Below are 12974 nucleotides of genomic sequence, written 5' to 3'. Positions count from 1 at the left end.
GACTACCTTGATGAGCTCCAGGAGTGGTTGAAGGTGTGGCGGATTAAGGTGAACGAGACTAAATCCGCACATATTACGTTCACTTTGAAAAAGCGAGAATGCCCGTCTGTGCGACTGAATGATGTTGTGATTCCAAGGGAGACTCACGTGAGGTATTTGGGGTTGCACCTCGACAAAAAATTAAACTGGAAGCACCATATAAAAAGCAAAATGACCCAGTTGAAGCTTCAGTACGGCAAGTTCTACTGGCTTTTGGGGCGGAAGTCTAAGCTGCCAATTTATTCAAAAGTGCTGCTGTACAAATCAGTGATAAGGCCCATATGGACTTATGGGGTGCAGCTTTGGGGTACTACAAGTAACTCGAATCTTAGTGTGCTGCAGAGCTTCCAGTCCAAAGTGTTGAGAAATTTGGTGGATGCCCCGTGGTATGTGAGAAGCGAGGTGATTCATAGGGATCTTGGCATCAATCCAGTCCGGCAGGAGATTGAAGAGTGCAGCCTTAGATACAAGGAGCGTGTACGTCACCACCCCAGTGACCTAGCAAGGATTTTATTTAATAGACCTACGTACAGGCGCATCAGGAGGGCGGATCCGGTTGAGTTGTCGCATCGTTGGACGGACGAACCACAGTGTTGAGTGTGCGTGTGATGTTGTGTGGGAGGATCGGGTAGTGACTCTTCTTTCCCAAAAATCTGTGTTGTAGTGATCGTGATTATTATGCGTTGTAATTTACTTATTGTCTATTGAATGTAAAAGTGGACAGATTGTAAATAAAGGCTGTAAGGCAGTTAAAAAAAAAAAAAAAAAAAAAAAAAAAAAGAATATGCAAAAAATCATTAGAATTCTATTCTTAAATTAATAAACAATGCTTGGGAATGAAAACAAGAACTTTTCTTTTTAACAATTTCTCTCACACGTGCATTTATTGCACAATTGATACAACGAAGGGAATAAAGATAAAAATTAAATAACATCCATCATATCATGTGGGGGCAAATGATCGTGTCCTTGTTTCTTTATGATTTTATCCTTAAGTATATTCACTCGTCCACGACACCGTGATCTCACGCATCTCCAGTATGCTATCCCCTTGTTGGATGATCTCTCCAAACGCAATCTGTAGCCCTTCATGCACAAAATCGGTTTCCCACGTTGACTTCGTGTGAATTGGAGTTCTTTGTCATCGGAATTTGATGATATCTCCATGAGTTCTATCAGAAAGATACAACCCCCAATCAATATTATAAAAATTACTTGCTAACAAACTAAGGTAGCAAATAAAGATTTTAAAATATTCATATGTGTGTAAACTTTGTATTTATCGAAGTTTTATTACAAATTCTTATAAATTCTAACTCTTTTTCATAATGAACGCTTTGATGTCATCATCAGTGAAGGATTTATACTCATAAACGGCTTTCTTAAATCTACTAAAATCCGGCACATGATTGTGAATTGTTTCCTTAACAATAAGATCCCCATCGAATATAAGTCGTGCATTGCAGTGATCTGTTTTATAATTCAAACACAGCCAATAACTCTTTCGACGCTGAAACCTTTCGCATCGATAGACAAAGTTGTTTCGCGTCAATAGTGCTGCATTTCTTTGACTTCGAAGGAACATGTGGAGTACTTTCTCCTCATTCACCACAGCTGAAAGCACAAAAATACAATCACAAAATGAACGAGAGAATTTGATGAGAGAATTTTCGGGATAAATTTGGAATTATAACATTATTCTTCTCTCTCTCAAAAGTCATGTATTTTCCATTTTTTTTTAATTAATGCCAAAAATGGTCTCTTTTCTTCGTTTTTTTACATGTACAGAATTTTCTAAGGATCCTACGAATCGCATTGCTCCAAAAGGGATTCACGCTTTTTTATCTTTTGTATCTTTTCTGTGTGTGGCAGATGATTGTGCGGTCCACCAGTTAGAGCTTGTACCTTCCCATCCATAATTACACATCTCGCCCTACATCTCTCAGCGAGATTTCTCTTTGAGTAGTTATGGCATCTCCAGTATGATTTCCCTTTATGCGTATTACTGTGGCAATTGTATATATAATCATCAATGACTAAACACGATGTTGACCATGGGGTTTTGATGAAGCATAGCGCATCAGCTTCCGATGCTGAAAACACACAAGAAATGCGTTTTAGCTAAAAAGACTCAACAACAATATTTTGTCCTTAATTTTTAAAATATTACTTTTGATCAAACCAAAATAAGTTTATAAATTTACACTATATTTCAATATAATTTGACGCAATACAAATACTCATTTATTGGTTTCTTTTATTTTAGTGAATGCTTTTTTCGGCGGAGGTGGTGGATGATTGTGGAAACCCGTGACCTTTTGCAATATCCCATGGCGTGTTATGCACCTCACTTCACACGGTATCTTCTTCCTGGCACTCGAGAATGAGCATCTCCAGTATGTTGTTCCCGTCTTCTCCACTGTTTTATTGTAGAGAAATATAAATTTATTGAGTTCAAGGCATTCTCGACCCATTGGTGTCCTTATAAACTTTATTCTATTGCTCGATTGATGATGCTGCATAATGCTACATGTTGGATGCCCTTTTGCCATTGCAGATGAAACTGTGTACACCACATGTGTTGTAGTAGGGATGAGGTGAGAAAAGCAAAAGTATATAATCATCTTTTAGTGTTTATCTGCAGAGAATTTTATTGCTACACATAAAAGTAGATATTTAATATTAATTAATAATTATAAAGATCTAAAACTCTTTAGGTATTGTTGATCATTCTTTTTCTACATTGTTGTATTTGGGAATAATTTGAAATATTTTCGATCAACACATGACTCCACAATTGTATCTCGATCGTGATTGTGAAGACCAACAAGTGATTTGAGACGTCCCTCCACGGTTACCACACGAACACGACACTGCATATCTCTAACTTTAGCTCTACGTCGAATGCATTCCCAGTAGCAGACGGTTCTATTGTGGCTGGATTGATTCAATGTGAAAAGATATCCGTCGATCTTCAGACGAACACGACCCTTTTCATTGTGTACAATTTGCACCTCTGGCAATTCGGACACATTGAAGAAGTCCTTACGATCTAAAACATAATTTAATACAATGAAAGAATCACGTAAGTATGGACCATTGAAAAGCTTCTTAATAACAACATAAAAAAAGTAAAGAAAAACAGTATCAGTTTATCAATTGTGCTAATAAATTTCATTTCTCTTCTACATAGCATTAATTTATGTACATAAAATGTATTTTATACAGACTATTGCCTCTTTTCAATGAGTTTTACACGTGAGTCCAGTTGAATTATTTCTTTTCCACCCCATAAGCGTACCCGCACTTAGAATCCCAATTCACTGAAATATTTTGTAATTGTAACTTTTGCTTTCACAGCTTGTGTTACTCGCTGCAAATCAGCTTCGTGATTGTGTTTCTCTGCAAGAGATTAAGGATATTTCATTGTACATACGGAGATAGGAAAGGACCAAAAAAGTAAATAAAAGAGACTGACCATTCTTATTTGTGATAAAGAGTGCATCACCCACGCTCTTCATCCTTCCACGGCATTTACCTTTGCGATTGTGAATGCATTCCCAGTAAATAACATCCTTGTTTCGTCCTTGTCGCTTTAAATTGGACCGATACACAAAGTTTTCATGCACGAGATGTATTCCCCCTTTACGGCTCACGATGAACATCTGAGCTTCGCCAAAATTTACTGTACAGCCAAGGAAAAAGGAATATTTCTTTTATATGTCTCTCTTCTCTAAATTAAGATTTAAAATAAATTTGAAAATGAATAAGAAATAGTTCTTTTCATCTTTTGTTTTCGTATTTTATTGCTTTACAAGTTTCTAAAAAAAAAACTGGAGTACATACATCTTCAATCTGATCTATAAATTAAATTATTTAAAAAAAATCTATTTTTTGCTTACTTTACATCGGAGGATATTAAACCTAATTGAATATTCTTACTATTACTAATATTACTAATCATCTCATCAATTTTCTCTTCAGTCTCTGCTGATATTTCAATAAAATGACTCGCGTCCGGATCTGCGTCTTCTTCATAATTATACAAGGGACGATTAGAAATACGATTCCAGTGGGGTTCGTGATAGTGACTGCGTCGTGATGTGACTAGTTGGCTGCCCTTTGTAATGCAAATTGCTCGACATCGCGTTTTTGAGACATCTATGCACCGCCATGTGGTTAAACCATTGGCTTGCGTAAGTTTCTTGTTGTAAATGTAACCATCAAGCACAAGTTGGGCATTTTTCTTTTGGCTCCGTATGAACTGTATTTTGCCGCCTGTGAGGAATATAAATTTGTGTTTAACCATTTAAATTAAATGGATTCCTTTTCCTTTTCATTATTTTTTTTTTAGCAGGCAACACAATAATCTTCTTGAATTATATTAAATATACTTTTGACTTATTTTATACATAATAATAATAATAATGTACAATTCATACGGATTACCAAATTGTTTATTCTTTTATTGTAAAATTTATGATTTTACATGTAAAACAGACTATTATCTATTTAATAAAGAATGTTTTTCGCGTCTGCACAGCATTTTCATGTATCTTTGACTACTTTTGAATTTGGCGCCTTAAATGTAATTCCAAAAGCCACCACTGCTATTTTTTGGTACTGATTGTTCAAGAGAAAATGAGACGGATGCATGTTACTGATACTGTTTCACTCACATGGAAGGTTTTTCGCAATTTTCGTGCGTCTTCCGCCGAATTTCCCAGTAAAATTATGTTTCTTTGCGAGAAAAATTATTTAAAAAATTTTCCGCACAAGTTCCACATCACATGCGCATGTAGTGGTTAATTCCACACGCACACCACAAAACGCAGAGCGAGACGAATATATTTTCTCTTGGCATCTCGTTTAGATGTTAGTTTCCACAATATCCGAGCTGCACACCAACTTATCGACGATGAAACACCTTCCAACATGAAACATAACTTGTCGACATTTCGTGGCACAACCCGAGAGAACTTGACTAGCACGGACACTCTAGCGCGTACACTTCACATCGCGGAATTTAACCGAAACACATTTTTTACGAGCTTCTTCCGCACAAAACACGAAATTTAAAAATAAAATAATTGAAAAATTAAATAAATTGGCGATACTTTTTTATACCCACCGTCCATTTTTGTAGCTCCTCTGAAGAATCTCAGTCTCATCTTCAGGCACACTCTTTTGGACTCCTTCCAGGAATTCCGCCATGATCACAAAACCTCTGCAAAATTCCGAGAAGTCCATGAATTCCTGAATAAATTAAACGACAGTTTTAAATTCTTTTTCAAAATCAACTTATTAAGATATTTGCATACTTACATTCTCTTTTATCTTCAGAAAAAACTGCACTCACAAAATATTATAAAAAAAATATCACTAAACTTTTACACTTCACTCACTTCTCTAAATTCACTCACTTTGACGATTAAAATAAACAAATAATAAAAAATAAATAAAATAAAAATTACGCCCGGAATCAGTTTATCGTTCAACTCTATCGAATATTTTTTTAATATCGCTTTTATCATTTCACTTTATGATAATTTTTAAATTCATTTTGTGTGAATTATTTATCTCAAAAATCTGAATAATTCAATTGAATAAGTTTTTCTTGTTCTTACTATTAAGAATTTCATTAATCTTTAAAGAAGTAAGCAAATTTTACATCATTTTTCTTTTAATTTCCTTAAATAATTCTATAAAATGATAAGGGTAAGCGTATTTGCGCCTGTCAGTTATGTTTTTGGAAAAATAATTTAGAATAAAATACACACAGGACGGCACAAAACATAATCAACTTACCTCACTTATCAAACTATCCATGATTTCTTTTAAACCCTCAACCAAAATAATTTGTTTTTTTTAATGTTTTTTCCCATTATATATCATTGGTTTTTCAATTTTTAATCATTGTTAATTTTTTTTTGATAATAATTATGTAATTATCACAGGTTTTTTTTTAAATGTTCAAAAAGGCATCTTTTTTAAAATTTGCTTACTTTTTTTTGTATAAAAACATCATTGTATAAAAAATCACATCTTAAAATTTCTATATATTGAGAAACTAGTTTCGTAGGTTGGCGCTGTGCAGTCAAAAAATCTACATTAATTTATGATTTTCCAAATCAAAATTGAAAAAAAAATCTTTATTTCGCTCAAAGGGATGTTCAAGTATTACGCAGCGTTTCAAAGTAATTTAAATTTAGAAAATTAATAAGAGATTGAAACTTTGTTGTTGAAGAAAAAAAAATTAATACTTTTAGCTCAAATTTGAAACGCTAATTAATACGGAACAATAAAAAAGGATCACCTACCTGCAATTAATTCAAAATGACATTTTTTTAATGGGAAAATTTTGCAAAAAATATATTTCTTTCGCGCGCGATTAAAACCATCCCGATTTGCATTAAAAAAAAGTTAAATTTTTTAAGGAAAAAGAATTGTAGAGTGAGCGAAATAAAGATTAACTGTCACAGGCCCAGGGAGTAAGAGGGACTCTTCTATTTTACTTTGCAATGTGGGGGGAATGCCTACAGCCACTTTGTTTCTCTTCATTTGCATTGAATATTAACACTAACCTTGAGCTTCAGCCACAGTGGGATCCGATTCGCCGGTGTATGTGTCGCTAAATCCAGAAACGTTGGGTTTTGTGCCGGTGTCATCATTTTCCGTAAAGTACGATTCATCATACTTCATATCGCCGTAGGTGTCCTCTTCGACGTACGTAGCCTCGCCTTCCTGTTCAATGTCCTCTGCCGTGTCCTCAGCGTACTCCTCCACGGGTTCCGCCTTTGCCGATAGTGTCTCCGTGATGGGCAAATCAATGAATTCCGCTTCAGATTTTTCCGATATACGTGCCGTGGTCTGTGTTTCGGTCGGTTGCTCAACAGTTTCTATCGTATGAGTCTCCATTTTCGTTCTCTTCGCAGAAGGTACGGACTGTAGGGCAACTGTTTGGCGTGGTGCAGTACGTTTCTGCGTGTGCTGCACCTGAATCAATGTTCTCTCATCTGCACTATCTTCAGACTCTAATTTGTACGTTGTTCGCTGCACTGTACGCTGTTGCGTGCGGACCCGTGGAGGCGATGATGCTGTTGAGTGTGATGGTGTTGCTACTTTGGTGGGTGAGCTAGGTGGCGGTGGGGCAGATTCACCCTGTAAAGTTGAAAACGAAATTTTTGTCAGACAAAATATTTTTAAAGGAAATTAAGTTTTTTTTAATTACCGAATCGGTGAGTCCCTTGATTTGAAGAGCTTCTGCCGTACTGATAAATGCTGGCAGAGCCTCCTGCTTTACATTGACTTCACCGCAATACATGAACTGAATTAGTTCCTTGAGTGCAGAGTGGGTCACATCTTTCAGGAATACTACAGAGGAAAATAAAAAATTATTAATTTACTAATTACAATAACAAAATTTAATTAGAAAAAAAACTTACCAAATGCGTGCTGATTGGCGGGCATGTTGGTGAACATTTTACGAAAGTAGGGAGAGCAGACGGAAAGCACAAGGCGATGCGCCTTGACGAGTTGGCCCTCAGCCGCTAGCGTCACGTCCACGAGATCGCCATTCACGAGAGATTCATGAAAGCCCGCAGATAAGTTTGTGTTGAAGTTATTCCAACACAGAGAAAAAAGTTCTTCGTCCGCCATCTTGTTGGCGCCGCTTTTTCACACACTGTCGGAGGGGAAAAAATATTACATAATCTATTTTAGCGGGAAAATGCTTTGTGCTATTCAACATCCCACAATTACTATGTACCATAAAGGCAATAAAAAAAACTTTATCCGCACAATAAAAGCCCCATTTAGAGGCAAAAATAAACCCACGCGCTTGTGTTTGTGTGAGAAAAAAACTCAAGTTGAAAATCAATATAGTGACGCAGGCGTTCCCAAGCCAAGCCATTTTGTCGAAGGGGGCGCTCCGTTAAATCTGATGCGTAGTTGAACAAAGAAATTTTCTCAGGGGGCCCCCGGATTTCTACAAACATCCCCGGTTGCGTGGCGTAAACAAAAATGTTTGGGAAATATTTTCCAAACGCCATTTTTTCGATTATAGCACAGCCGAGTCCCACAAAATATTTTCCCACTTTTCGAGAGACGCCCATAAATGCACCGTTTCGAAATTTCAAAGATGGCGTCCCACAAAATTCCTCAATTTTCTTTTTCAATTTTCACGAAAACCAATAAAGCTACCGATATAAAAATTACACCAAAATGCTCCACTTACCTTTGGGAAACCTCTGAAATTGGAGTTTTCACTAAATTCACAAATTTTATTTCACCTTTTTCACTTCTTTCACGGAGCGTCCCAAAAATACGTCTAAACTCTTCGGCTACTTTTTCACAAATGACGTCACGTCAAACCAACCGAACCGACCGAAAGCAGCGCCATCACCATAAACGCATTAACCCTTCGATCCGAATATGGGGTGAAAAAACACCCTTTCATACCGTTGATATTTGCAACAATTTCTTTACAAAAATGTTTTATTATCTATTTTAATAAAATAATATATTAATTTGCAGTAATGTTTTTATTATTCGTTAATTTTTGCATTTTTTTGTTACAAAAAAAATTATATTTTCAATTTTCTTGCATGATGATAAAGCCCTTTGCAACAGATAAGGGTTAAGAATGTTTTTTTTTCTTTTGAAAATAACAGAAATCCGAATTCCCAGAAATATATTTTTATATGTATAAAACAAATTGGGCAATTAAGAAAATGTATCAATGAAAATGATGAAAATTAAATGACTTTTTAATAAAATATTACAAAAATCCATAAAACTCCCGAATTTTGTTTCGTCAGAATTTTTTTTTGACAGTGCTTATCAAAATTTTCGAAAAAAGAAGGAAAAATGATAAGAGTCGCCAACTCTTTTAAAACCCCAATTGCTGGCATTGTTCGAAGGAGTCAAAGGACAATGTCTTCAGGACTTACTACTGAATCAAAAATTAAAGTGGAGGATGTGAACATCAATTATGTGAAAGCAGGAAGTGGCCAGAAAGCCATTCTCTTGATGCCGGGCGCCCTGGGTTCGGCAAAGACGGACTTTGTGCCACAAATTGAGGGACTTCCGAAGTTTCTGCCAAACTACACAATCATCGGATGGGATCCTCCAGGCTATGGGAAGTCAATCCCACCACGAAGGAAATTTAATGTTGACTTCTTCCACAATGATGCAAGATATGCTCATAAATTGATGCAAAGCTTATCATTTGAGAAGTACTCAATTGCCGGATGGAGTGATGGAGGTATTACGGGTCTAATTCAGGCAGCTACGTACCCGGAAGCAGTGGAGAACCTCATCATATGGGGCTCTAACTCCTACATCCACCCAGATGAGGTTAAAATCTTTGAAAGTAAGTTGTAATTTCTAAGTTTTAGTTTTCATTTTCCTAAATATTCAAATATTTTTAGATATCAGAGATGTTAGCAAATGGTCAGAGAGGATGAGGAAGCCCATGGAGGATGTTTATGGGAAGGAGGAATTTCCGAAGCTGTGGAGTGAATGGATTGATGCCATGATACTGATATTCAAGGAAAAGGATGGAAACATCTGCAAGGAGCTGTTGAAAAATGTTTCATGTCCAACATTGATACTTCATGGGGAAAAGGATCCAATGCTATTGGCAGAACACATCCCATTCCTAATGAAAAACATCAAAGGAGCTACTTTGCACACTTTCCCGGATGGAAAGCACAATATTCACATGAAATATGCTGAAGATTTTAACAAGATTGTCGCTAAATTCCTTGCAAAATTGTAATTTCTTGCATTATTCTGTTCAATTACTGACTCAGATTCTTTTTGGGAGGTTTTTACCTGTGATAATGGTAGAGGAAGTGCCTTAAAGAATTGAAGACTTGGTGTAGGTGATTATCCCTTTATTATTTTCAGCAAAAATTACGATTTTATTATGATTAAAAATGTTTTAAGAAATATTTTACTTCTTTCGTCCACCACGCTCCTTGAGAGCCAAATGCACTGTGGCCCCACTGAGGAGGTTGTAGTACGCCAGCGTGTTGGAGTCCTTGAAGAACATTCCCTCGTAGGATATCTTCTGTTTTGCCGGAGGCATTCCCGTTTCGTCCTGCAGCTTTCCCTTCATTGTAGCAATGGTGTCCGTGAGTGCCAGTGTGATGGACACGGTCTGCCCATTGAGACGCCATTCGGGTTTCTCCGTCATGCTGGGCACCTGAACTTGAATGGTAATAGGACCTTGGTGGCGTGTAAGGAATTGCGCTTCCGGAACAAGATGATCCTCAGTGCGGGACTTCTTGCTGGGTGGCTCTTCTGGTGGCTCTGGTGCCTGTAGTGGTGGTGGCTGCTGGGATGGTTCAATTAGCGGTGGTCCAGGCATTGGAGCACCCTGTGGTGGCATTTGCGGCAAGAAGCCAACTTGGAAGGGGGATGCTGCAAAAGAAATACGAATAATTTGATTTTAAAAGCAAAAGCAAGTAAATCTGAATTAACTTACGCATCATCGGTGGAGGACGCATGGGCATCATCATGACGGGTACTGGATTGGGATGAGGATGCGGCATTGGTGGTGCTTGATGAGCCATCACGGATGGTGGCTTTGGCGGAACAATAATTGTGGGCTGTGTAGCCACAGGTTGCGAAGATGGCACCATAGAGACCTTGGGAGGAGCACTAGTGGCAGAAGTTACGGGTTTTGGGCCAATTTTTTCCTTCTCTTCATCCGGTAGCAAACCCTTGACTTTGTGAATCTGATGAATTTGATCCTCAAGCGTGATATTAGCTCGAGCAGCTCTTGTGGCTGCTTCCACACTCGACGTATGCCCATCCCATGTGACCCTCTCATCCTTCTTCGTCTCTTCCTCACCCAATTTCTTTCCAATCATCGTCTCTTCATCGCCTATACCGAAGATATCTGTACGACGCTCAGCCAGTTGCTTGAGACTTGCTTCAATGGCTGTTCCAGCTGCGAAAACATTATCCTGCGTCAATTTCTCCACTGTATGTTTATCCCTCTGCTCCACCCATCGAGGATCAAGGAGACCAATTCGCATGTGTTCCGCCACTTTGGAAGCCGGAATCTTTTCTCCGGTGATTGGTGAAATGAGGAAGTCATCAGCAGTTGGATTGGGCTTCTGCACCACATGTGCTTGCTTTGGATCGTACTTCTTCACCACCACCTTATCGTGCGTTGGTGGAAGCGGAGCAGCGACAGAAGGTTGTCCCTTGGAAGTTCCACGATCTTCCTCATCACTCGATGCTTCATCCATATCCTGAACTTGATTATTATCCTTCGTATTGGTGTACTTAATACTCGTACGATCCTCCATAGTGGATAGTTTGATTCCGGAAGTTTGAACATTAGATTCCTCATCTGATTCAATCTGCATCTCAATGTCATCATCATCGTTTATACGCTCCTCCATCAGGACACGAGCACCAACCTCGTCGGGTGTTGTTGGCGGAGGGAAGTTGCCTGTTTCGTACGGCTGATAGTCTACTATCTCCACAACGACAAAATCATGCCAATCAATCTGCGCATACGCCACCCTCTCGCGTTCAACTTTTTCCTCCTCACGCTTTCGCTGAGCTTCCTGATATTTAATCCAATTAGCACGATACTTTGCACTATCAAGAACAAGATTCAAGCTACTTTTTCCCGGAGCAGCTTCAGCTTTGAGTTTATTCATGAGATCCTTGGGGGGAATGAGGATCTTTGTGTACTGCTCCAGGAGTTTCGTAAAGTACTGAAATAGAGAATGCTGTGGACGAAGGAAGTCAAATTGGTAATTCCTCTGCTCGCGATTCATGAGATTCGTAAGGAATTGCCGTCCATTTCTGGCCACAAATTGCGCCGTGAGTTTTACAATGTCCAAATCCAGGGCTGATATTGAAGGAGGATCAGCAATAAATTCATATTCTGGCGGGGGATCCTTGGGTACGAATTGCTGTTCAGCTACTTGTTTTAGAAGTTCTTGTTGCTTCTGATGAGCAGATGAGCTCATGGAGAGCTTCTGAATACCCGCCGGAAGGTGAACAGTTGGGTCAGTAGCTGCAAAAGAGTTTCAAAATGTAACTAAAATTCATTAAATATTATTATTATTAATCATCTCACCTTTCCCATCGCGAAATTCAACAACCTTGTGCTGATAGTAAGCATGATATGGATCCCCTGCATTCAGGAAGTTGAATTTGGGGTTTCCAATCTCATTTTGCCGGATCCTAGCCTCAAATTCTGGACCATTTCTTGCAACGAAACTTGCAGTTTTGTCGACAATATCTTTATAAAATCAATTTAAGGAATAATTTTGCACATTTTTCAATAAAATATAAAGTATTTTAATAATAAAATAGCTGAAATAAAGAAAACGTTTGGAAATGTTTTTTTTTTTTGCAAAAGGATACTTCTAACCTCCGGTGGAGGGTAGATTATTCCAATTACGGGCCCAGAAAGAGTTTTGTTTTCCTCTTTTGGTGCCTCCGCAGCTGCAGGAGCACCTTCCACCTCAACTGATGGCATTTTTCACGTAATTTTAGGCGATTTATGCACAAAAATTCAGAGAAAACTCAGAAAGAAAATACTTTCGATACACACGAGAAAATGTCAATAAATACCCCATAAAAAATCTAATGAAATTGTCAATCTGCAACAATGAAATGGAGGCAATTTGCAAGCAATAAATGCTCAATATTTTTGAGGGGAAGCAATTTCCACTTTTTGTTGTGAAAATCGAGACCAGTTTTGTTTAACCTCTAGGCCGCCAAGCGGGGTCGTTGAACGACCCCAGCTCTATATTTCGTGCTATAACTTAATAAATATAAAAGATACCATTCCCATCTTTTGGAAATAAGTTCTTTGGTTATCTGAGGAGGTTGTGTAAAAATTTCAGCTCAATCCGTCCACCACAAGAAAAGTTATTAAGGAAAATGTAGAAGAAGGG

At 37.8% G+C, this 12974-nt stretch overlaps 3 protein-coding genes across 43 annotated transcripts in view; 1 reads left to right on the top strand and 2 right to left on the bottom strand.

The window, feature by feature from the left end:
• The window catches only part of LOC129797086 (modifier of mdg4-like), a 28932-nt gene extending 20494 nt beyond the window's left edge, over positions 1–8438 (bottom strand). For 32 of the 41 annotated variants that reach the window (XR_008751306.1, XM_055839349.1, XM_055839352.1 and 29 more), the window contains exons 1-4: positions 8276–8405; positions 7485–7723; positions 7271–7413; positions 6624–7200 (exon numbers count right to left, since the gene is read on the bottom strand). Coding sequence is in view for 40 of the 41 variants with exons in the window: in XM_055839349.1 (XP_055695324.1) it covers positions 6624–7200; positions 7271–7413; positions 7485–7698 (934 nt within the window). In the remaining variant the exon portion in view is untranslated. Of the gene's footprint in view, positions 1–889; positions 1212–1298; positions 1654–1740; positions 3725–3827; positions 4318–6623; positions 7201–7270; positions 7414–7484; positions 7724–8275 lie in introns of those variants that run through there. The other 9 variants (XM_055839360.1, XM_055839381.1, XM_055839361.1 and 6 more) reach the window with 9 other exon arrangements.
• A 220-nt stretch (positions 8439–8658) lies between these two features.
• LOC129797082 (valacyclovir hydrolase) lies at positions 8659–9993 on the top strand. The gene is made up of 2 exons (XM_055839341.1): positions 8659–9412; positions 9471–9993. Exons 1-2 carry the CDS (start codon positions 8908–8910, stop codon positions 9818–9820), a joined length of 855 nt encoding a protein of 284 aa, XP_055695316.1. The 5' UTR covers positions 8659–8907; the 3' UTR covers positions 9821–9993.
• On the bottom strand, positions 9924–12676 carry LOC129797077 (splicing factor 3A subunit 1). Its single transcript, XM_055839334.1, has 4 exons — positions 12439–12676; positions 12149–12313; positions 10532–12085; positions 9924–10467 (listed from the first exon to the last, which is right to left on the bottom strand). The coding sequence occupies exons 1-4, from the start codon at positions 12551–12553 to the stop codon at positions 9998–10000; spliced, it is 2304 nt and encodes a 767-aa protein (XP_055695309.1). The 5' UTR covers positions 12554–12676; the 3' UTR covers positions 9924–9997.
• Between the last annotated feature and the right edge of the window lie 298 nt (positions 12677–12974).

The sequence above is a fragment of the Lutzomyia longipalpis genome, chromosome 1 (genome assembly GCF_024334085.1).
Source record: "Lutzomyia longipalpis isolate SR_M1_2022 chromosome 1, ASM2433408v1".
NCBI classification, from domain to species: domain Eukaryota; kingdom Metazoa; phylum Arthropoda; class Insecta; order Diptera; family Psychodidae; genus Lutzomyia; species Lutzomyia longipalpis.
The sequence above is the reverse complement of the archived record's forward strand: the minus strand, read 5'-3'. Positions and strand labels throughout refer to the sequence as shown.

Bases quoted from the DNA above. Each gene is read 5' to 3' on its own strand.
- LOC129797082 (XM_055839341.1), top strand. From the start codon at position 8,908: ATGATAAGAGTCGCCAACTCTTTTAAAACCCCAATTGCTGGCATTGTT. The intron at 9,413-9,470 runs GTAAGTTGTAAT...AAATATTTTTAG, and splicing joins TGAGGTTAAAATCTTTGAAA to ATATCAGAGATGTTAGCAAA.
- LOC129797077 (XM_055839334.1), bottom strand. From the start codon at position 12,553: ATGCCATCAGTTGAGGTGGAAGGTGCTCCTGCAGCTGCGGAGGCACCA. The intron at 12,314-12,438 runs GTATCCTTTTGC...GATTTTATAAAG, and splicing joins CCCTCCACCGGAGGTTAGAA to ATATTGTCGACAAAACTGCA. The intron at 12,086-12,148 runs GTGAGATGATTA...ACTCTTTTGCAG, and splicing joins TGAATTTCGCGATGGGAAAG to CTACTGACCCAACTGTTCAC.